This window comes from Eulemur rufifrons, chromosome 7 (assembly GCF_041146395.1).
Source record: "Eulemur rufifrons isolate Redbay chromosome 7, OSU_ERuf_1, whole genome shotgun sequence".
NCBI lineage: Eukaryota > Metazoa > Chordata > Mammalia > Primates > Lemuridae > Eulemur > Eulemur rufifrons.
Window position 1 is genome coordinate 117,790,840 of NC_090989.1, and position 25,971 is coordinate 117,816,810.

The following is a 25,971-nucleotide window of genomic DNA, read 5'->3' on the forward strand; positions in this document are numbered from 1 at the left end:
TAAAAGCTATACAATGACTGAATAAACTTTTCTAGGACATTTTACGTATACCCAGCACCACTCCTGACCTGGGCCTTTAATAATAAATGAAGGAGAGTTGATGTGTAGGATAATTATAGATATGAATAGAATATCTTTAGTTGGCTCTTGACTTACAATGACAAACTCATAAGTTATTTAGAAATAGAAACTTTGGAGCCTTCTCATTCATCCATTCTTTCCCAGCTATACAGAAGAGTAACACAAGGCTCCAAGTAAGTGAAGTCACTGGAAGTCAGCATATGATAATGTGCTTATACTTATTATCTTGGTTTCTTTAGACCTGTTTAAACCATGGAGGCCCATAGCATTTGGACTGGTGTGTGATTTTGTAGCGGGTCTACTTAATAAGTGAAAAATAGGTTAAACTAACTGTACTTTACTGAACAATATACTGATTAATTACAGTCTTGTGGGCCTGTGGACAAATAGGCTTTCTAAAAGTTGATGTGCTGCTTCTCCCATTATATTTCTTTATTCTGTAAAGTAGAGATGTTTCAATGATATATCATAATACATACATCATAAATACTATGATTTTGTATTTATTTTGTCTCCTTCATTACAGGTTCACGTCAGGGCTGGTCTTTTTCACGGTACCGAGCTCCTGTGTAAAACCATTGTAAGCTCAGAGATTTCAGGGAAAAATGATCACATTTGGAATGAACCACTGGAATTTGATATTAATACTTGTGACTTGCCAAGAATGGCTCGATTATGTTTTGCTGTTTATGCAGTTTTGGATAAAGTAAAAACGAAGAAATCAACTAAAACTATTAATCCCTCTAAATATCAGACCATCCGGAAAGCTGGAAAAGTGGTAATAATATACCAACTTATTAAAATTGTTTTATATAATGGAATAATTTTAAGACTGTTTGAAATAGTTGAGTATTACAGTCCCTTAAGTGAAATTCCAGGAGCCAGAAACATTTGATAATTCAGAATTTTGTGTATTTTATAAAGATCATTGATAGCACATCACTTAACACACCTTATGGAGTCTGGGGCATAAATGTGTAATCAAACATATTAATATTTGGAGTGAAATATATGGATATTCACACTAAATGTGACAAAGACTGTTATTACTTCATGTTATCTCTCACCATGTTTTGTTGTCACATGAGTTATCAACAAGCCTTTAGTTTTCAGAGCTTTTTGGATTTTGAAATTATGGATATAGGATGATGGGCTGGTTTTCCTATTCTCATCTTCCATTTTATATTTTGTAGTCAATGTCTTTATTTTTTTCTTACTTTTTGAAAAGTTTTTTGGGGGATGGGAACATGAATTTTTATGTTTTTAAATCCTAGTTACTATATTTATCTATACAAATTAGCGTTCTTTTATTATGTATGAATTTTTGTGTTCTTTTATTCTTAACATGGGAATGTAAGCATTTCCTCTGGTTATCATCATACATTCTTCTAAAAATAAGTTTCACGGAAGGCTTAGTTCCTTAGTGTTTTTTTCTCCTTTGATACAGAGTTCTCAAAGGGTTTGATTATTTATAAGATTTTTTGATACACTGTGGCCAAATTAATATGTTTAAATGTCTACATAAAAGTCCTACCAGCTTAGTGCCTCCTTTTAAGAGATATAAATAAATTCTACAATACTTAGAGACTTGCCTCCTCCCACATTAAGATTTATGCAAGCTAAAGGGAAGTCCTCAGGGGAGGATTGCTTGAGGCCAGGAGTTTGAGACCAGCCTGGGCAACATAGTGAGAACCTCATCTCTATTAAAAAAAAAAAAAAAATTTAGCCAGGCACGGTGTCATGCTCCTGTAGTCCTAGCTACTTGGGAGGCGGAGGCAGGGGAATCACTCAAGCCCAGGAATTCAAGGTTATAGTGAGCTATGATTGCACTACAGCACTCCATCGTCGGTGACACCATTTTCTTCACCATTATAAAGATGTTGAGCATTTTTTGATGTATATCTAATCCTAATTTTGCATGATTATTTTGGAAATCATTTAGAACTTTCTAGAACTAATATTTAAACAAAGAGCATGAACATATTTATACCTTTAAGTTCATTCTTAGCATATTTATACAGTGGTATCTTTTTCAACAGCATTATCCTGTAGCATGGGTAAATACAATGGTTTTTGACTTTAAAGGACAGTTGAGATCTGGAGACATAATATTGCACAGCTGGTCTTCATTTCCTGGTAAGATTTACATCCTTTTCCTTAGTGTTAAAGAGTAACTAACTTTTGGCACGTGGACTAATGTTTCTTTGTGGCTCAGCATTCTTTTGATTTAATAAATAAACTATCATTTTGTGTCTTTGTTATGCATTCTAAAACAAATTTACATAAATTATTCTAATATATTCGTAAAGTGATTTTTTGAGTATATTTCTTTTTTTTTTTTTTTGGTTTAAAAAATTGGTCTATATTTTAAATGGTTACTTTAACAAGTTAGTACTTCACACAAATAATGTACCACAATTGTGCTAATAATAAGATAATGCCAATATTACTAAGAAAATGTTCATTTAGTGCATTACAGAGTGTCTGATCTGGCTCTGGGACTTAACTTTTACGTTTCACAGCAAGCAGCTCCGTCTTTCATTCTTATCATTCATTTCCATACTGAGGGGTGAAATAGTCTAAACTTCCTTGAGTCAGCGTGCTGCCAAGGCACACAGTGGTCGAAACTTGTTTCCACATATATTTCTTATTTTATCGAATGTGTCTTGCTTTAAATATTTTATTTATATAGTTTTTTTTTTTTTTTTTTGGGAACTTCTCTTAAGGAACAGTGTGTTGTCTTTATAACAATCTTTATTGCTCCTACTTGTACTAATTCTCTTGACTAGAAAAAGGAACATACCCTAAATTGGGAGAAATGGTAAAAACACTTATTCTTTTATTGGCTTTATCCTGAAATTTGAGGTAAGAGGAGCACCTTCCACATGTCTATGTTTCTCAAATACTACTCAAAGTACCCTCATTAAATGAGGTAGATGGTTGTATTTCCATTTTTAGAGATGAAGAAAGTGAAGCTCAGAGAAAATAAGTTAGTCAATCTTACATAATTGGTTCAAACCTAGGATTTCAATGAAACACTGCTCAACTCTTTCCATTATTCCATACTGCTTTCCCAAATGTTAGAATTTTTATTATAAACTTTACATTATAATAGTAGTTTCCTTTGTCTCTCTTCTGTCATCATAGTTTGTTAATATATCTAGTAAAGTTGTATACTTATTTGAATTTTCTAATTATTTTGTGACAGTTGAAAATGTTCATATATTAGCAGTTGTTACTTGAAATTATTTTTGTATAGTCAGTTACTGAAAATATTTATAAACTACTCACATTCTACTGTTTTTGTATGTGTATATTCTCCTATTCTTACCTCCTCCTACATATTCTCCTCTAATAATTTTCACTAATCACGTTTTCCCCCAAATATAGGAGAGCTGTGTGTATTTGACACATTTCTTGTGAGGAACTATATTAGAGGGAAAGTCGTGCATTTCAACACTATACTTTCTTGAAAATCTTAACTCACACATGTTCTCCAGAATCACCAAGCAACTTGACTGGTATTTTTAGTAAAAATGACAATTTTTGGTGGTATGTAACTTGTCATACTATGAACCTGACTTCATCTCTAAGAAAATGTCTAATGAAGAATAATAAATGAACACAGTTAAGGCTGTATCAGCTCTAGAATTGCCACATTTATCCTAGTAGGTGAAAGCAAGAAACAAAAGAGCTACAAATAATCCTCTCATCTAGAGTTCTTACGTTATCATAATCACATTTATTGATTCTTTAGTATCTTTCCAGAAGTGTTTTTTTTCTTTTTTTCTTTCTTTTTTCTTTTTCGTTTTTTTCTTTCTTTTTTCTTTTTCCTTTTTTCTTTGAGATAGAGTCTCACTCTGTTGCTTGGGTTAGAGTGCAATGGCGTCATCATAGCTCACTGCAACTTCCAACTCCTGGGCTGAAGTGATTCTCCTGCTTCAGCCTCTCTAGTAGCTAGGACTATAGGAACACACCACCATGCCTGGCTAATTTTTATATTTTTTGTAGAGACGGGGTCTCACTTTCAGAAGGCTTCATGTATACATCAGGAAAAGCAAATTTAGATTCCATTTTTCTCCCTATTCTTACACAAAATATAGCATATTCTGTACAATGTTCTACTCTTTGCCTTATTCACCTTATCTTTCTACATAGAGAACTGCTGCTGTTTCTTTCTTTTTTTTTTTGGAAGCAGAGTTATCTTTTGGTAGTGCAAACAGTGCTATAATGAATAACACTGTTTATATGCAGGTATATATCTAAGGTAAATTCCCAGAAGTGGGTTTATTGAGTTAAAGAGTAAATAAATTTGTATTTTTTATAGATAATCACAAATTGCTCTTTAATGGAGATCGTACCAGTTTGTACTCTCTATTTGTAGTATTTAAGAGTCCCCCTTTTGTGATCACTTTTGAAAAAGGTTACCTTATGTTTGGAGTTGAGGGGCTGTTAAGTACTAAAATGCTCTATTTGACTTCATATAGGTTGCATTTGATAGGACAAATAAGTATTAATATAATGCTACTAGAGAGCACAAGTATGGAATTGTAATGTGCTGAGAAATACACTCTAGAGGTGTATAAATTATAAGAATTGCCTCCAAGTGAAAATCGAACCTATGAGATGAGAAAATATTAAACGATATGAGCAAAGGATTAAGGAGCTGAACCTTGTGAAGATTTTCTAGCTTTGGGAGATAATTCTAGTGTGCATACTTTATTGAAATTGGATCTAGACAGAATGGACCTTATCTTTCTTTCCTTAGAAAGTACTGAGAGAACAAATGTGCTAAAATCAGTATAAGAAAAATTACTTTGGAGAGGGTTAAGCTTAGGTTGTACTCCTAATTCTCTCCTCCCATCTTGTGTTTACTCATCTATGAAATTAGAAAGTTACATAATGTGAACTCATGGGTTTTCTTACTACATTGAAATTCTCAGAGCCCATGCACAATTCTATGAATGGACTGTATTTAGGGTGGTGGAGAAAAGAGAGAAAGGAGTACCTTGAAGAAAGAAGCAGTTGGTGAAGTAAAATGAGTACCACTTGAATGGAATATTACAGAGACTACTACAGAAAGTATTTGTGTCAGCAGTTACAGGATAAAAAAGGAGCATTAACATTAAATTGGATAAAAAGAATGTCATTTGATTACTCTCAAAATAGCAGCTTGGGTTTTGTGATGACCATGTAAACCAGATAGCATGTGATTAAGAGGTCCATATGCAGTAATGAAATGATAATTCCTGTGGGCCACCTAATTTTGATGGAGGAAGAACAGTTTCGATTAAGTTTCTTTTTAAGATTGAGAATATTTATCAAATTTGAAGAAAAAGGTAAAGTAACCATTCATTTTTATTATTTTCTCATTTTAAAGATGTATGCAAACTTACCCTGAAATTTTGTTGCAAGTGTTAACAGAATATTAGAGGCTTATTAATATAATTTTCTTCCAAACTTCCTTAGTTGACACACTTTTTAAGTAATTTTCATGAGAGGGAATCCATTACAGTTTTAAAAAATTTAGTTTCAAAGACATTTTCTTAAGGATCAAAATTATTTGCACATTTTAGATGAACTCGAAGAAATGTTGAATCCAATGGGAACTGTTCAAACAAATCCATATACTGAAAATGCAACCGCTTTACATATTAAATTTCCAGAGAACAAAAAACAACCTTATTATTACCCTCCCTTCGATAAGGTAAGCTAATTAAAGGGTTACTATGCATGAAATAATTGAATTGGCTCTATATGTTTAGAGTTTAAACTCTATATGTTTGTTTGTCTTTCACAACTTCCCACACATTGGCAGCTTGGTTCAGTGGGAAAGACCATGGAGTTGGAGCCCTCTAACTTTATGAGTCCTGGCTTTACCGCTGACCAAGTAAGAATGGCATCTCTGGAGTTCAGGTTCCTCATTTATAAAATGAGGAAAGCATAAATGTTCTGAGGTCTTTTTCAACTTAAAAGGGGCTATTAATGTATCCATATGTAACTCTGAACATATGAAATGTTCAGTGAAACATGCCCAGCATGTTGGTTCAGAGATCGAAGGTAAAACTACTGTGTTAGAGTTAGATATTGAAAGAACAGATGATTTTTGATGACTATTACTATTAGTAGGATTTCCTAAGGTAGTTATTTTGTATAAAGTATATCAAGACTTCCATTTCTAAATACATTTCCATAGTATATAAACTGCATGTCTTAGGGATAAAGAGATTATCTGGTAGGGACTAAAAATAGAGCTGTGATAATTTACATGCCAAGAGAGCTGAGCTATCAATATGTTTTATATTCAGGTTTGGCATCCTTGTTTCAGGTATGATTGGGGCTAATTTTTATGAGGAAATCTTTGAGCAAATTCTGAGAATATAAACAGTTTCTTTAATTTTCTTAATACATTTGAGAACAAGCTATCTTTAAAGATTGATATTATACTAAATAATATTTAAATTAATTTATCTCTAAAACTAATTGCATTTAAACTCTACCAGACCCATATAGAGGAGAGTTTTAAAAATATGCAAATTAAATTTATGTAACTCAGTGTTTCTTGCTTAATTTTCATTTTAATTTGAATTCTTTCTAAGAGGTGGCTTTTAGCTTCAGGTTCTTTTAAAATATTTTTCTGACCAGTAATTTACAACCAAATTAAATTTTGTTCTTGTTATAGTAGAAATCCCAAATATGGTAAGAACTATATATATCTTAGTATACATTGAATAGATAAGGCTTTTTTCTTTTTTTTTTTTTTTGAGACAGAGTCTCACTCTGTTGCCTTGGCTAGAGTGCCATGGCGTCAGCCTAACTCACAGCAACCTCAAACTCCTGGGCTCAAGCAATCCTCCTACCTCAGCCTCCTGAGTAGCTGGGACTACAGGCATGTGCCACCATGCCCAGCTAATTTTTATATATATATATATATATCTCACATATATATATATGTGTGTGTGTATATACACACACACACACACACACACACACACACGCACACACATATAGTTTTAGTTATCCGGCTAATTTCTTTCTATTTTTAGTAGAGATGGGGACTTGCTGTTGCTCAGGCTGGTCTCGAACTCCTGACTTCAAACAATCCTCCTGCCTTGGCCTCAAAGAGTGCTAGGATTACAGGCATGAGCCACCACACCCGGCCAAGGCTACCTTTTTGACTCATCTAATACATTTAGGTGGTAGCTTTACTTATTCCTAAGATAATTTATTCATAAGGCATAGCTACTTGTGATACATTTAATAGTCCTAGCTATGACTATTATTATGTTCAGTTATGGTGTGTGTTTAACAATTAGTTATAGTTTCTTTTGGTTCAAAATGAAATGCTTTATGAAGCATTTTTCCAAATATAGCATCCTGTGCAAATGCGAGTATTTTAAATCCAATATTTTAAGAGAAGTTTTGTTTCACCATTGCTCCAGTCATCTGCCACTGGTCATTAAACTTTCCTTTTGCCTTTCTAATTCCTTGGAGAGTCTGTCTTAAAGATGTGTATAAACTTGGCACAGTGGCATGCACCTGTAGTCTCAGCTACGTGGGAGGCAGTAGGATCATTTGAGCCCAGGAGTTTAAGTGCAGCCCGGGCAACATAGCAAGACCCCTATGTCAAAAACAAATAAACAAAATATGTAAAATGTTTATACTTATTGGTTTTCCTTTAATTGTCAAGATCTATAACTGGTATAATTACTTATATTTGGTTATTATAAAATGAATGATGCAAATGTAAAAAGAGAAAGTTTCCCTAAGTCCAGTGTTTTTAATGTAATTTAATGCTCGTTGGCGTAATCATTTGCATACTTTTTTTTTTTTTTAAAGACACAGGGTCTTGTTCTATCACCCAGGCTGGAGTGCAGTGGCGTAATCATAGCTTGCTGCAACTTCCAACTCCTGGCCTCAAGTGATCCTCCCTACTTGGCCTCTCAAAGTGCTGGGATTATAGGTGCGGGCCATTGTGCCCAGCCTACATTTTTCTTTTCAAGAGAACTTTTTTGTTACTGCTTAATTTCAATAACTATAAACTCATTTTAACACAACAACCCTATGGAATAGAATGGGAATTATCACATTTCACACATGAGAATACAGATAAATTATTTACTTCAGGGTGTATAGCTCAGTTACAGGACATGGATCTTCTGGTTCTTTTCCTATTAATCTTCCCACTGGACAAGTGGGCCTCTTATCTTAGTAAGACTGAGGGCCCCCTTTGAACTTGAAAAATTTAGAAAGTATTTTTAGACTTTCCTTTGTCATTACTTCTGCTTTTGATATCTGTCGAGAAAAAAAATAATGACAAAAGCTTATTCTATATTTAGTAATTCCTACATACATTTGCATTTTCTTAACTGGAATTCATTTACTTATATTTCAAAAAAAGTTTGACATCTGTATACATGCTACTACTTATTTTATCTACAGACAATCCCAGTTCCCTAGGAGTCTCAGTCTCTTACAGTTTTACCATCATTTTCCTGTTGTCAAGAGTTTGAAGCACTTGGGAAGCACCATTTTGCTTTTAAAATTCATGTTTGCTTTATAAAGCACAGAAATGCTGGATTGTATGTAGGCCTTTGTAGTCTAAGTACAATTGTAGTCATTTATACTTAAAATTCTACAAATACAAGAGCCAAATTTAATTAAAAAAAATTTTTTTTAAACAGATTATTGAAAAGGCAGCTGAGATTGCAAGCAGTGATAGTGCTAATGTGTCAGTAAGTATCAAGAGTTTTAAATGGTCCTTTTTTATAGAGTTGTGCACATTATTGGGTACCTTCATCTCACTTAAGGTAACGAATTCACAGAAGACCATAACCCATATGCAAGAACAATCTGTGAGTGTTGGTAAGTACACACATAACTAGTGTTTTGTTAAATGACAGCCCAGTTTGTGGGTGATTTGTGTCCAATGGGTAACCCCTTTTCTGATACAAGTATAGATTCAGCAGCTAGTCTGTAAGGGAGGCTATCGTACCTCATAGAATAAAATTCTGTCTTAGTATTATTCAGTTGAATGAAGAGGCTGTATTTCTTTCATGTATCAAAGCAAGTGTAATAAGCACAAGCACCACAGTTCAGGGGACCCAGGTTTCTTCTATCTTGGTGCTCTGCAATGTTTAAGATATAGTTTCTATTTCGTGGTTTATTGCTCCAGCTTCCTACTTTACTACATTCTAGCCAGCAGGATGAGGAAAAGCAACACTAGAGACCACACTTCATTCTTTTTGAGAATATCATTTAGCAGGTATCATTTCTGCTACGTCTGATGGGACAGATCTTACTGGCCATACCTAACTACAGGTGCACGTGGGAAATACAGTCCTTAGTTGGGCAGTCATGTGCTTGGCTAAAAGAAAGAGATTCTAGTGCTAAAGGAAGAAGTGGAGAACGGATATTGAGGGACACAATAGTCTGTTCCACACACACTTGCCCTTGTTTCTACTCAGATACTACAAAATAGATTACTTTGTTGACTTTGGTTACAGTATATGTATTTCTACCATCTGTGCTTTTTAATTTAATTTTTTGGCTCTTTCTAGTTTGCCTTTGTTGAACTCTAATTGTATTCTCTTGTTGTCAGGTTGCAACTTTTAAGTCTCTTCAGCAAAGCCATTCCACCTGTAGAATGGTAATGACATAGAGGTTAGGAGGCAAAATGGAGACAAAATATGCATGTTTTTCTCATTCCCACAGAATCAAAGCTCTATTGAGTTTTGGCCAATTGGGGAAATACTTGGCCTAGGCTGTATTCTGCTTTGCCATTAGAGCTCTCAAAAATTTTCCGTAGTTTCTTAGTACAACTTATATGCAAGAACAATACTTTCTTACTAGTGTCTTTTGGCTTAAATTTTGTCTTTTGAGTTTGAATACTTGACCCCAGGAAAGAAGAGCAGTAGTGTCAGGCTCCTGTTCTTTCCAGTTTAGAAAAGGCTCTGGGCTAGGTTGGGACCATAGGAGCTGCATCCTTCCTGCCTCTGTCTTTTTTCCCCAGGGTTTTGTGTTACAAGAATTGCTGGAGACAGTTTCAGATGATTATTTGATTTGTAATTATTCTATAAATTTTAGTAGCTTAAATTGTATGTACGGCCAAATAAAAACTCACATGAAATAATTGTTGGGGCTGGTGTGATAGGATCATTGTGTCAACCAACCACCTTCTCCTTGCCGAGCATGTAGACTTGAGAGTGGCTTGGAATCTCGAGGAATGAGGGTTTGTTTAAAAAAAAAAAAAAAGAAAGAAAAGAAAAACCTCTAAAATGAAAAGAACTTCAAGGGCAGTTCCTTCTAATGAAACAAAACAAGTTTTATTATAATTATAAACTTACCAGCTTGTTAGGCAGTTACTGAAACAGATAACTACAGTTTTAAGTTTAGGAGATAGCACTTATACTGGAAAGTCTTAGTTCTAATGCCTCTGTCTACATATTCTTTATTAGGGTTAATATTGTTCCTTGAATCTCAGAGGAATGAATTAATTTTCACTATCTCTACCATAAACTTGTACCTAAATTGGAGGGTTCCCTGTATACTGAGCATGCAGTAATCTTGCCCTGGTCTGATGGACTTTTTGTGTTTGCTTTTTATTAGGCACATAGTAGATAATTAATAAATTGTGAAACCCAAAATGAGTTTTCTTTTTATAATCCCTACCTATTTTCCTCTCCAGAGATACCTGGAAATAGGTTAGTTTGTTGCTACCAATCCTATCTTTATGTGTAAATGTCTACATCTCCCTTTTTAAAAAAATAAATGAAATCTATATATATAGTTTCTCTATTTTTCATTTAATGCACTTTGTGGATCTTGTCATTTTAGTGTGAATATGTCTACTTTGCTTTTTTAAACACCTTAACATTCCATAGAATTAATTATTGGTATCCATTAGTTATTAAACATACATACCCCTCTTGATGGATGTTTTGCTTGTGTCTAATTTTTCTCCATTAAAACAGTACTGGAATGATCATTTTGTATATACTTCTTTATCCACGTGTGTATTTTGTAGGATAGATTTCTGGAAGTGAAATTATTAGATCAAAATGCATGTGCATTTTTAATGTGGATTCTGCTAAATTTCATACCCTGAGAGACTTAAAATTTACAGCTCCATCCTCACTGTGGATGAGTTCCTGTCTTTTTGTATTTCTGCCAACCCTTTTAATTTTATGAATCCAGTGAAACAAAAAATAGTCTCACATTTTAACTGGCATTCTCTTATTAGTGGTCAGGTTGGGGGTTATTTTTCTTTTCTTTCTTTTTAATTTTAGTTATTTTTAAAAGGATTTCTGATTGTTTTTCAGTGTTACCTTAATTCTCCTTGAAGAAATAAATTATCTTGTTTGTAAAGTAGTCTTCTTGTTTTGGCAACTTTCTTTCATTGTGTTGGTTTTCCTCAAATGTTTGGTGATTCTTAGTTTAGCTGCTCTTATATTTGAGACTTTCTGGTAGTCTGCCAGAAACATCTTTTATTGTAACATGCCTTCAGTAACTGTAGGAATTAGATCTTCTGCATGTGAAGATTTCAGTACTTTCTGGCACCAGGTGGCTCCCTAAGGGTTCAGTACCCTTGCTCCTCACCTCAGTCTAGAGCTGATACCATTGCTATCCCAGCTCAGTACAAACGGAGGAAGGGGCATTCCTGGCCAAAGCATAAGCTGTACCTGCCAATTCCTTAGTAATCTTCCTATGGTTGCCCATCTTCCTCCCACTCCTTGTATCCTTTGATTCTAAGTTGGAGCTACCCCAGAACTGTATGCACAATAGTCTCACCATTACATGGATCTTAGAAGATCTGATCCTTGGTGCTGTCTGCTCTCTCTTTAAAGGATTCCTATGTTAGGCCTTCTTTTTTGTTTCCCAGGGCTGCTATTGATTTTTTGTTTGTTTGTTTTCTTTTTGTTTTGTTTTGTTTTTTGAGACTGGGTCTCACTCTGTCACCCAGGCTGGAGTGCAGTGACCTCATCGTAGCTCACTGCGACCTTGAACTCCTGGGCTCAAGCAGTCCTCCTGCCTCAGCCTCCTGAGTAGCTGAGACTCCCAGTACACACCACCATAACCAGCTAATTTTTCTATTTTTTTTTTTTATAGAGATGGAGTCTCGCTGTTGCTTAGGCTGATCTCAAACTATTGGCCTCAAATGATCCTCCTGCCTCAGCGTCCCAAAGTGCTGGGATTGCAGGCATAAGCCACCATGCCTCGTCTATCTTAACCATTTTTAAAGATATAGTTAAGTTGTAATAAGTATATTCACATTGTTGTGCAGCAATCTGCAGAACTTTTTCAGTCTTACATAACTGAAACTCTGTATCCATTGAACAGCTTCCCATTTCCTTCTCTCATCAGCCCTGACAACCATTCTACTTTCTGTCTCTATAAATTTTTTTTTTTTTATTTCATCTTGTTATGGGGGATAAAGAATTGCAGGTTACATACGTTGCTCCTGTACCGCCTTTCCCCCCAAGTCAGAGCTCCAGGCGTGTCTCTATAAATTTTACTAGATAACTCACATAAGTGGAATTATGTAGTATTCATCTTTTTGTGACTGGCTTATTTTGCTTGGTATAATGTCCTCAAGGTTTATCTATGTTGTAGCATGTGTCTGACTTTCTTTCCCTTTTATAGCTGAATAATATTCCATTGTATGTATATACTACATTATACTTACTAATTTATTCATTAGTGGACACTTGAGTTGCTTCTACCTCTTTGGCTATTGTGAATAATGCTGCTACAAACATGGATGTACAGATGTCTCTTATTCTTTTCGAGCTCTTACTGCAGAGACCGAGATACAGAATCTTAATGGGAGGCTTTGGAGAATGCAGGTGATGACTCAGCCTTTAGTTCAGAGTTTCTGGTAGTGTACCTTGAATGTTTTCTCAGTAGAATGATTTGAAGACCTTACAGCCTTCAATTATAGGGAAAGGAAAATATCCAGCTTGTTTAAAAAGAAAAAAATTTCAAACTTACTGAAAACTTACAAGAATACAGAGAACTTCCATATACCCTTCAGTCAGCGTCCCCAACTGTTAACATTTTATGACATTTGTTTTATCATTATCTCCGTGTTATGTATTTTTTTCTGAATCATTTGAAATTGTGACATAACTCCATGCCCTTTTACTCCTTAATTCTTCAGTGCATATTTCCTAAAAACAGGGACATTTTTATATATAGCATTCACAAAAATCAGGAAAATAATAGTGACTCAGTTCTACTGCCTAATCCATAGATTTTATTATAATTTAGCCCATTGTCTCAGTCATCTGCTTTTATAAATTCAGGTTCCCACCTGGGATTACTTGTTACATTTTATTGCCATGTATCTTTAGTGTCCTTCAGTTCAAAACAGTTGAACTGTTTACTTGTTCAACATTAATGACTGACATTTTTGAAGAATATAGGCCAATTACTTTGATTACTTTCTAGAATTTCCCTCAGTTTGGATTTTCCTAATGTTTTGTTGTGATTATATTCCAGTTATGCATTTTTAGCATGCATATCATAGAAGTGATGTGGTTTTTCCTCTTACTGCATTTTATCAGGAGGCAAACAATGTCAGTGTTCCCCATTACTATTGATGTTAACTTTTAGCACGTGGTTTGTATGGGGTCTGCTAAGTATTTCTACTAAAAATTTAATAAATAAGTGTTTTGTGGGACATGTTTTGAGACTAAGTAAACATTCTGTTATATCAAGCTGTCCCCTCTTTGTTTTTTTTAAATTACTATGTTTACATAATAGTTATATATCTTTATAGGGTACATGTGATGTTTTGATCCACGTATACAATGTGAATTAATCAAATCAGGATATTTGGGGTATCCATCGCCTCAGGCATTTAATATTTCTCTGTGTTAGGAACATTCCAGTTTCACTCTTTTAGTTATTTTAAAGTGTGCCCTAACTTATTGTTGATTATAGTCACTGTGTCATGCTGTCAAATATTGTTCATTCTATTTAACTAGCTAATTATATTTTTACACCCATTAACCATCCTCACTTTATCACCCCCTCCCCACTACCCGTCTCAGCCTCTTGTAACCATCATTCTATTCTTTATCTGCACGAGATCAATTGTTTTTAATATTTAGCTCCGACATATGACCTAGAACATGCAATATTTGTCTTTGCGTGCTTTGCTTATTTTATTTAACATAATGTTCTTCGGTTCCATCCATGTTGTTTCTAATGGCAGGGTTTCATTCTTTTTTGTGGCTGCATAATATTCCCCCACTTGTTTTTGCATTTACTAATCCATCTTGCCTGAATTACTGTTAATGCAATGAAGTTGCCAAATGCTGGTTTTCAATTTTGTTTTTCCTTTTGGATTTATTAATTGGCTTTTTACCATAGCTAGAGGGTTTTTCTTCTATCCCATTTATTTATTTTTCATTTTTAACTTATAATGTGGATTTGTGATTTCTATTTTATATAATGACATAAGTAGTTACTGACATTTATTTTGATGTTTAAATTGTCCAGTATCTGGATCATGGGAACCCATTGAAGTTGTCTCCTATGTCTTTTTGACATGTCCCTGTCGTCCTTTGAGCATTTTCTTATTTCTGATACAACAGTGTGTTCCAGGCTTATCTGGTACTTTTCCTGCCCCAGCCTTGGAATTGGTCATTTATCCAGGGAGTCTTGATTTCTTTTATCTATGAAAAGTATTTAGAATTCAAGATCTGGGCATTGGATATATTCATTGCTACTGGGATATAATTGCTTCTAGGCCTTTTCATGAAACAGAGGTAGATAATGTATATGTGTTTGCCTGCATATATTTGGGTATATATACAGAGAGGTATATTTATTTATCTGTTAAAAACCATGAGTTCTCACCAAATGCCTCTAATTTGGGTCCAATACCATTGAGTATTTTCTAGCCTTTGCCTTTTCATATTTATAATTCCCTTTTCTGACTGTGAGAAATGTGGATTCCTATTAACCTTGATATATTTATTTATTTGCTCAGTCTCCTATCTGTAACCATCTCCCAATCACATAACTGTCTTCTCAATCTCTGGGCCATTAGTCCTGACTGCTGTGTGTATCTGTTGGTTAAGTCTGCCTGTCTGGGCAGCACTTAGTTAACTCAATCCTCTATCCTCTCTGTCCTTAGGAAGAATACTGTTAACATGCCATATGAGTCTCCAGCTCTTCTGAATATGACAGAGGAGTTTTGTGGCCCTCCACAGGAAAGGGAAAAGAGCCATAGTCTTTTTTTTTTTTTCTATATGTTTATAACAAGGTGTTTATTTTGTTTTATTTTGATCAGTAATCACTATTATGTTACCATATATATGTTTGCAATTTTTAAAAATCTAAACAAAAATGAAGAATAGGGTATTATTTTTCATTGCTTTCCACTACTTTTATCTTACTTTAGTATAAGCATTTGAACATATATGTAAGTTCTCCCGTTATACTGTACAATGTAATTTTTCATTACTGATTTTTTTATTTTATAAAAGAATCTAAGATTTAGTGTTTTGTTAGGCTTTTTGCCAAGTGCTTCTCCTAGTTTTTACTTTGCATTATTCAATGTTGTGCTTTTTATATGACAGTGAACAGTCTCAGTACAGTTAATACAGCTATTCTACCGCTCTCCCCTTTTAGCTTATTGCTATGTGTTCAGGATATTTACTTACAGCAGTTTGTAGAGGTCTAATTTGGATCCACTAAATTATACTAGGTAGGCTAGCTTTTTGTAATTTTGAACAAAACAGCAGTTTGCCCCTCTCCTACATGAACAATTTATAGTCTGTGTTGTTTGCAGTAACAGAATTTCATTTTCAAATTCTGATGATGACATTTTTTAATGAAACCCAGCTATATACCTTTTTTAGGTTGAGTTTCTGAATATAAAACTACTATCATTATACGTATAGTAAGAAGAAATACATAACACATTTTTCAAAACTTTTTCTATTATAATGGAAGGTAAATACATAATGGAGTGCTAAAGGAAGCAAGGGTGTTTAGTTTATAACCCTAACCTGTAAAGTTGATGTTTTAGAAGATAATCATATATTCCTTGGTGTATTTGTCAGAGATGGATACTTAGCAAGAGGTTCCATGGGTTTGTCCCTGTATGATAATTCCTAAACAAAGAAAATGAAATGGAGACTGTTCCACTCTCCACCTCATCTCAATGACCATGAGGGCATATAACATATTTCCTTTGACTTAGTTCTCTAGGGTCTGGTAATTTTCCTGCGTTGCCAACTTTTATGTTAAATAGTCCCAGGTAACTAATATTTTGAGATACTTGAAAGACATCATATATTGATCATCCTTAATGACTAGAATAAAGTAAAAGGTTTAGGCAAAACATGTGGAACACACGTGTATGTGTATCTGCGTGTCTGTCTTTCTGCGTACTTGCCATTTTTTTTTTCCTAGTTGACCTGGCTGCTATGCTAGTCATAAGACTAGGCTCAATCTGGCTGGGCACAGTGGCTCACATCTGTAATCCCAGCACTTCGTGAGGTCCAGGTGGGAAGATTGCTTGAGGCCAGGAGTTTGAGACCAGCCTAAGCAACATAGCAATATCCCATCTCTGCGGGAAATAACACTTTAGCCGGGCATAGTGGCACACACCTGTAGTCCCAGGTACTGAGGAGGCTGAAGCAGGAGGATTGCTTGAACCCAGGAGTTCAAGGCTGTAGTCAGCTATAATTGTACCAATGTACCCTGGTTGGGTCAACAGAGTGAGGCCCTGTGTCTTAGAAAGAAAGAAAGAAAGAAAGGCCGGGCGCGGTGGCTCACGCCTGTAATCCTAGCACTCTGGGAGGCCTAGGCGGGTGGATCGCTTGAGGTCAGGAGTTCAAGACCAGCCTGAGCAAGAGCGAGACCCCGTCTCTACTAAAAATAGAAATAAATTATATGGACAACTAAAATATATATAGAAAAAAATTAGCCGGGCATGGTGGTGCATGCCTGTAGTCCCAGCTACTCGGGAGGCTGAGGCAGGAGGATCTGCTTAAGCCCAGGAGTTTGAGGTTGCTGTGAGCTAGGCTGATGCCACGGCACTCACTCTAGCCTGAGCAACAAAGTGAGACTCTGTCTCAAAAAAAAAAAAGAAAGAAAGAGAGAGACTGAGCTCATTCTAATGATTAGCTCATTTGTGTTTTTCAGGAGCCTTTATTCTAGATATAACTTTTAAACTCTTCCCAAAGATTTCTAGTATAGAGAGTTTGTGAATTATTACCTAGTCTGTTTTGTTTAGTTATTGAATTGTATTTGTTATTTATTATAATGGGAGGTATAGCTTGATTCAGATTTTCATTATAAATAGGTTAATAAGAAATTTGTTTTCATTTTTAAAATTTAGTGTTTATGTGTTAAGTGCTTTGTGCTAGGGATACAAATGGGAGGAAGATACGATTTCTGTCTTGAGATGAGTTTATCATGTGAGAGCAAAAAAATAGAATTAACAATATATTATGAAAAATGCAGCTGGGCACTGGTGGTGCATGTCTGTAATCCCAAAACTTGGGGAAGCCAAGGCTGGGAGGATTACTTGAGGCCTGGAATTCAAGGCCAGCCTGGGCAAGATAGCAAGACCCTTATCTTTCCAAGAAATTAAAAAAAAAAATTAGTCAGGCTTGGTGGTGTGTACCTGTAGTCCCAGCTACTCAGGAGGCTGAGGCAGGAAGATCATTTGAACCCAGGAGTTTGAGGCTGCAATGAGCTATGATTGTGCCACTGCTCTGCAGCCTGGATGACAAAGCTAGTCCCCATCTCTAACAACAACAAAAGACAGAAAGAAAAAAGAAAGAAAAATGCTAGTGAGCATCACCTCAGTGTGTAGTAGAGGCTACAGCAACAAGTTTGGAATTACTAGAATATAAATTGTGAGATTTACAACAATATGAAGGATAACTGGAAAAGCATGTTGAGACCAGGTCGTAGATGTCATTGTATGCTCTGAGACTAGCTTGAATTTTATTGTATAGACAATGGCAGATCAAATGAAGGATTTTAAGTATAAAGTGCTAATGGTTATGACAGGAAGGCTCAATTCAAAAGGTCAAAACTGTTTAGGCTGGGCGAGTTGTCTCACGCCTGTAATCCTGGCACTCTGGGAGGCCGAAGCGGGAGGATCGCTTGAGGTCAGGAGTTCGAGACCAGCCTGAGCAAGAGCGAGACCCATCTCTACTAAAAAATAGAAAAAACATTAGCTGGGCAACTAGAAATAGAAAAAATTAGCTGGGTGGGTGGTAGCACATACACAATTGTAGTTGCAACTACTCAGGAGGCTGAGACAGGAGGATCACTTGAGCCCAGGAGTTTGAGGTTTCTGTGAACTAGTCTGACACCATGGCATTCTAGTTTACGCAACTGAGCAAGACTCTGTCTCCAAAAAACCAAAAAACCAAAAACCCCCCAAAAAACTGTTTATTGGCCAATTGGTACTTGTTCTTCAGCTTAGTCTCTTTCTGCCCAATCTGTAAGAACTACCTTCTTTCCACTTCTTAGATAAAATTTCCAGCTGTTCTACTCCAGCTGCCCCTCCACTTTGGTCAAATTGGGAGAAGTATTTTGCTGGAAAGACTCATAAAGTATTCACTTTTTTAAGCATTTTCATGCAGCATGTCATTATTGCCTTCTAATAACAAGAAAGTATATATTTAAATCTCCATTAACAACTGGGTACACTGAGGACTTGGGAAACCACACTGCTCATAGTTACAGATCCTAACAATGTAAAAAGAACGGATATTTCAGTCTCCTTCTATCTTCTTTAAAATATTTGAACTTAACATGTATTTGGTATTGCTGAATTTCATACTGAATTAGGTGAGTAAAAAAGAATACTAATATTAACTTAATTTTTCTTTGTATTATCACAAAGTGTTTACTCTTAAAGTAAACCTTCAGCTTAAGTGGTTGTTACACTGCTTTGATTATGTTCTGTTTTGGGTTTGTTTTCTTCTTAGTAATGTGTCTCCCCTGAAGGACAATGTCCAAAAGTCAGTGCCCTTATTTAATAAAATTAAACTTAGTATTACCCATTCTTTTTTATATAGGTGTACGTATTATTCTGAATTGGATTACTTTAGAAAATTAGTAACATAACAATTTTATTTATTTTTATGTTTATATTTTCATATAAATTAAATAATATAATTCATAGAGTATAAATCCTTACAGGATCTTTTCAACTAATTTTGGAAAGAGTTTTTAGGGAAAATGTGTTTTTGACTAAAGCAGTATAATTCTGGGGAGAGACACACCTCTTTTTAGGCAGGGCCTTGCTCTGTTCCAGGGGCAGGAGTGCAAGAATGCAGTGATGTTATCATAGGTCATTGCAACCTCAAACTCCTTCTGGGCTCAAGGGATCTGCCTGCCTCAGCCTCCTGAGTAGCTGGGACTATAGGCTACAGGTGTGTGCCACTACATTCAGCTATTTTTTTTTCTTTCTATTTTTTGCACAGACAGGATCTTCCTTCCTATGTTGCTCAGGCTGTCCTCGAACTCCTGGCCTCAAGCAGTCCTCCAGCTTTGGCGTCCCCAAGTGCTAAAATTAGAGGTGTGAGACCATACCTGGCCACCTCTTTCTTTTAATGTTAATTAAATTTAAAGAGACTCAATCCAGAAAGCAGCATGAGCTATCTTTGTTATTTTAGTATATTCTTATAGGGATTGGGAAATAAAATTGAGATAACTTAATTTTTTCCATGATTAGTTTTAGCCAACATCTGGTTCTTAATCTAAGGAGATTTTATGCCTTTGATTCAAGGCACCAGCCAAGAAGATGCCTGTTACTTTTATTTTTAACCTGATATGTTTGGGTGGTCTTTTGTTTGTTTGTTGGTTTGTTTGTTTGTTTCTAGAAATTGGAAAATTAGAAAAAATCAGGTCAGATAAATTACTTGGTTTTTAATCCAAAAAACAATACCGCCACCTAGTGTTTATACGTTTCAAGTATTTAGATTTTTGAAAACTATTCTTTTTCCCTTTTAAGAACTTTTTTGAGAGTAACTTTTTCTTTATTTCTTAGCTTACAAATTTAATATTCAACAATAAAAACTTTTATAAAGGATCCACCTTTATTTTTATCAGCAATTATATTTTTATGTCTGTCATGTTAAAGCTCATAGATTATACATAAATTTATTGTATCTAAATTTGCAGAATGCTTGTAAGTGATGTTTGTACAGTTATATTTCATAATGAGTACTTTATTTTCTTAGAGTCGAGGTGGAAAGAAATTTCTTGCTGTACTGAAGGAAATCTTGGACAGGGATCCCTTGTCTCAACTATGTGAGAATGAAATGGATCTTATTTGGACTTTGCGACAAGACTGCAGAGAGAATTTCCCACAGTCACTGCCAAAATTACTGCTGTCAATCAAGTGGAATAAACTTGAGGATGTTGCTCAGGTAACAAAAGATCATTTCTGTAACTCCCTTTGGTTATATATATATGTTACTTTGTTGAGTTCATATAAAGTGTCCTTTCCTCATAGGTATATTTCTATAGATGGGATAATTTCCTGCAGGAGAAATTTTGAGGTGTTTTTATTTTTTGTTTTTGATTTGGTAGTAACATGGCCTCACTATTTTGCACAGGCTGATCTCAAACTTCAAACTCCTGGCCTCAAGGCAATCCTTCTGGCTTGGCTTCCCAAAGTGCTGGGATTATGGGCATGAGCCACTGCGCCTGGCCTGAAATTTTGAGGTTTTAAACTCTTACATACTCTAACTAATGAACCAGAAAATTTTAAGATTTAAAAATCCTAGATTCTGGGTAGGGTTGCCACACCTTTCACTAAAGACAATTGAAATCTTGGTCTTGAGACAATCATCTATTAAAAGGACTACTCACTAGGTCCTGGTACCTTTTACCAGCTTCATCAGTGAACTCTAAAGTTTTTAATCATAAGACCCTTTGCAGTGATCATTCTGAAGTGATTATCTTTTGTTTGAGAATTACCTCTATTGTAGAAGTTAACATTTTAGATCATATACCATTCAGATCAATTTTAACATTCATTTTAGTTGGGCAGTATTGATGAATGGATGCCTTTTGGCACAATAGAGGAAGGAAAAACATTTTTCATCAAAAATACCACCAAATTTTAGCTCCTTGATTTAAATTTCAATACCCTATCAAAAAGCACTGGCATTTATTGAATTCAAATGGCCACCAGTGCTCAATGGAAAGAGCTTTGAAGTAGTTTTTTAATCAAAACAAATAAATTTGGTATATTAAAATAAACAAATTTGATCACCTTACTTATTTGAATTCAATTGATATCTCTAGTTTTGTGGTCTTAGTAAATCTAGAATGACTTTACAAATTTAGTAAAGAAAGGTGGGTTTATTTTAATGATACGCATTTTAAAAATCTTCGGTTTTATTTTACTTCTCAACTGTAGAAAGCGTTTCTTTTGCATTTACTTCTAGTGTCTAAAGATCTTTGGATTCATGTAATGTAATTACATTATTGTATGTGCCTTGATTAAACTGTTTCCACATTACATCAAACAAATATTTACTTACTTTGGAAAGGAACTATTTTATGTCATTTAGGTGGGTTTAATTATTCTGGAATAATTGTTGTCTTCTAACCACCTATTTATTATCTAAATCCAAGGTTAGTTTTTTGTGAACCTCCAGTAATGGTGGAAAATAAGATCTAAACATTTTTTTACTTGGCACATTTGCCTATTTCTCATTGATAGTGTCCAGTGCTTGGTGCATGTGTAATAAATATATAATATTATTATTTATTGGAATCACAATAGAAAAAGTTTTTTTCTGTACTCTTAAAAGATTTTTTTTTTTTGAGACAGAGTCTTACTCTGTTGCCCTGCCTGGGCTTGAGTGCCATGGCGTCAGCCTAGCTCACAGCAACCTCAAACTGCTGGGCTCAAGCAATCCTGGTGCCTCAGCCTCTTGAGTAGCTGGGACTACAGGCATGTGCCACCATGCCTGGCTAATTTTATATGTATATATTTTTTAGTTGTCCAGCTAATTTCTTTCTATTTTTTTAGTAGAGACAGGGTCTCGCTCTTGCTCAGGCTGGTCTCGAACTCCTGAGCTCAAACGATCTGCCCCCCTCAGCCTCCCAGAGTGCTAGGATTACAGGCGTGAGCCACCACGCCTGGCCCTTAAAAGATGTTTTTATGGAGGGTTTCTTATGTCAACAGTCAGAAAATGAAATGAACCAGTTTATGCTTAATATTTCTTTATTTGAACCCTAGAGACAGAAATTTCTACATTCAGGAATTTAGCCTGCTTGTCTCATTTCTAAGAGGGAATTTAAAGTATTATTTTCAGATCTAGCTTAAGGTCCTCCCCATTTTGGTAGAAGAAAAATGTAATAGTATAATTTAGTTCTCAGCATTAAATTACACTTTACTATGTGTAAGCAAGTCTAGGAAAGCATGGATTTTACAATCTAGTGCCCATTTTTAGTAGTGTAGAAAAAAAAATAATGGAATAAAAAGTAACGAGTTTTGGTTCCTCCCTTCAATCTTATCCCTTTGCCAGTTATGTTGAACTGATATAAAAGAATATAAACTGTTTTCTTGATAACTCTAATACCTTGAGAATTGGAAAGCCGGATGCCTGGTGCACGTTTTGTGGTTTGATTCTGCATTAGGCAGAAAAGCTGTAGAAGGATAGCATCCCATTAATTCACAGGAAAACATGCTGTTATCATAATGCAGAAGGGGCTTCAATAACCATTGCAACAAACAAGTAATTAGTCAGCACTGCTTTCACTGTTTATATGGCCAAATCTGCATTCCCTTCCCTATATGCTTCCATAGCTTCCACGTACTAGTGTGATGAATTTGGTAATTTATTTAATTTTATGCTTGTATAATTTAATTTTTAACAATTATAAATGATCTTACCAAAAGTAATTATTTTCCAGTGATTGGGTTGTTTTTAACCCATAACATAGCTGAATTCTCTAGTATTATAGAATGTTATCTCTCCTTTTCAGTATTGTGTGTGGGGCAGTGTATTCCAAGTGTTAACTGGGGATGCTAGGAGTTTTTTATTACTACTGTTTCAGAACCTCAGCAAATGGTCCCTCCCCAGCTCCTCTGTCCATAATGAAGACTGCTGGTCCAATAGGGCCTTGGGCAAAGCAAGGAGGGGGTCCCATCAGTGAGAAAAAGTGGGGGTAAGGTAGGTGCTTTATATCTTTAAACCAGTGTTTTCATTATTATACCCCTTAGGAGCCTTTATAGTCCTTTTTCCCCCCTTAATATCCCTATCCCCATGAGATTTTGATACCACAGATATAGCGTATGTCTGTTCATGTACTGTATGTTTATGTGTGCTTTTTACATGAAAAAGTACATATAGAACTTACTCTTTATTCAATGCAGGGTTAAGAATAGCTAAATAAAATTTTAAGTTTAAAGTTAAAATTTAAAAATTACTGGGAGTTTACTATATTTGCTAAATAATTATTAATGTAACTTACAAATCACATATGTAAGTTAGCAATGAATATAAATACATGCTGATAATAGTAATGTGATCAAATTTTTAAAAAATCATTCAAAACTGTTATTTTCCCCACAAGTGTAAAATAATTGAAAAAATAAATTAATTTCTTTAAAATTATCTTTTTTGTTTGTTTGTTTTATTGTTTTAAAGAGACAGGTATCTCCCTCTGTTGCCCAGGCTAGAGTACAGTGGTATAATCATAGCTCACTGCAGCCTCGAAGTCCTGGGCTCAAGCAATCCTCCTGCCTCAGACTCTGAAGTAGCTGGGACTACAGAGACGAGCCAACATGCCTCAACAAAAATTATCTTTAGTGAACTTAACTTTTTCTTTTTTCTTTTTTTTTTCCCCTGTCATGCTCAGTCAGGAAGTGAACTTAACTTTACCTTTGCTTGATATGAGAAAATACCTTTTAACTTAGCCGCTAGGTATTTATTTAGATATTGTTGAATTGTGGGGGAAACTTACCATAATTAGTGATGGGTTGAATAACTTATAGAAATTAATAATAAAATATAAACTGTTTTTATTTAATTATTAAAACCTAATAGTTCTGAGGATCAAACATAAACAATATCCACAAGACAGCCAATAAGCACCCTCAGACCACTTCTTACAATATGTCTTTGAGATGGAGCAGTCAGTTGAAAGAAAGTACTCTAATCACTGCTATCTTTTGCCATGGTTTTATAGCACTGATCCTGGTATACATTTTACATATTTTCCATGAAATCAATGTCAGTGGTACTTAAATGATACCCAAGAAAACCCAATAAGAGAAATTAAATACTAAATAATATTTTATTAGATAGGGTTGAGCTTTGGAAGGGTCACAAATCAAACACTTTTTTCGCTCTTTCATAACCAATTTTCTCCCCAATTACCATCCACTATAAGAATGTGTGGTATAAACATATCAAAACCTTAAAAGGTTGGGCACAGTGGCTCACACCTTTAATCCTAGCACTTTGGGAGGCCGAGGCCAGAGAATCACTTGAGACCAGGAACAGCCTGAGCAATAGCGAAACCCTGTCTCTACAAAAAATAGAAAAATTTGCAAAATGTGGTAAAGCATGCCTGTAGTCCCAGCTACTTGGGAGGCTGAGGTAAGAGGATTGCTTGAGCCTAGGAGTTTGAGGTTGCAGTGATCTATGATGACACCACTCCACTCTGGCCCAAGTGACAGAGCAAGACCCTGTCTCAAAAAAAACAAAACAAAAAACAAAACAAAATAAAACAAAAAAACATTAAAAACCATAAGGACAAAGGGACTGTCACTGTGTGCTCAGTGGGTCTCAGTCTCACATTGCTTGTCTGGGAGGCAGATAGGAGACCTCTCTAAGAGTTCTGGGTTCTCTGGAATTGCAGGTTTCCAAAGATATGGCCATTTCTATCCCAGCCCACTCTCTATTTTCATTTCCAGCTCTTTCCTGAAGGATTCTTTGTTGTCCTATGTCCAGGTCATTTCTCAGTGGCATTTGTAAATAGGAGACTGGAAATATTTATCTTCTTCATAGAAAATAAAGATCTAGGAACTGTTTATTTCTTATGAGTTACTTATATTTATTATGATTTGAGGATTATAAACATGATCAGTAAGAAGTTCTATTAAGTAATAGATACTCTTAACAAATTAAGAGCTAAAAGTCAGCTCCTTTAAGTTAATTTTATGTTATTAATGAATTTCTTAAATGTATCTTGCCTGTCATTAGCTTGAGCCTTGCAGCCTATATTTGTACTTTAAATTTTACCTTTAAGTGTTTCTTGATCATTTAATGTTTTTCTTCTTTCACCTTTAAAAAATTATTTAATGGCTAATGATTCTAGAATTCATATATTCAGTATATCACTATTTTGGGTTAAAGTACTAGGTAGCTTTTTTTTTTACTTATCTATGTAATATTTGAACAACAAAGAGAATCATTATTAGTTCATATTCATAGGAATGGATTTTTGAGGCATCAATAATTGAAAGTATGCTTCTCCTTTCTTTTGATCCATCTCTATGCTCCTTTGTGTCAAGGAAAAATAGATTACTTTTGTTCCCCAGTATTTCTGAACCAGTTTCATTTTTTAAACAGCTTCAGGCACTGCTTCAGATTTGGCCTAAACTGCCACCCCGGGAAGCCCTAGAACTTCTGGATTTCAACTATCCAGACCAGTACGTGCGGGAATATGCTGTGGACTGCCTGCGACAGATGAGGTATCTCCTACAGGTGGCTTTCTTGGGGCAAGGAATAACTTGGGGGTGGATAGGGAAGTGGGTGTCTTTTTGAATGTCTCATAAGAAAGGAAAAGCCTAAGAATTATTCAGAGTTCAAAGCATTTGCTCATGTTCCCTCTTCCCACTCTCCACCTCCAAGCCCCAACATTTACTCTATACTATAA

At 35.1% G+C, this 25,971-nt stretch overlaps 1 protein-coding gene across 1 annotated transcript in view; it reads left to right on the forward strand.

Moving 5' to 3' along the window:
- PIK3CB (phosphatidylinositol-4,5-bisphosphate 3-kinase catalytic subunit beta) overlaps positions 1-25,971 on the forward strand; it is a 162,594-nt gene that overhangs the window by 103,350 nt on the left and 33,273 nt on the right. Inside the window, exons 11-16 of the mRNA XM_069473169.1 lie at positions 608-859; positions 2,121-2,217; positions 5,658-5,788; positions 8,766-8,816; positions 20,307-20,495; positions 25,665-25,786. Coding sequence (XP_069329270.1) covers positions 608-859; positions 2,121-2,217; positions 5,658-5,788; positions 8,766-8,816; positions 20,307-20,495; positions 25,665-25,786 — 842 coding nt within the window. The remainder of the gene's footprint in view (positions 1-607; positions 860-2,120; positions 2,218-5,657; positions 5,789-8,765; positions 8,817-20,306; positions 20,496-25,664; positions 25,787-25,971) is intronic.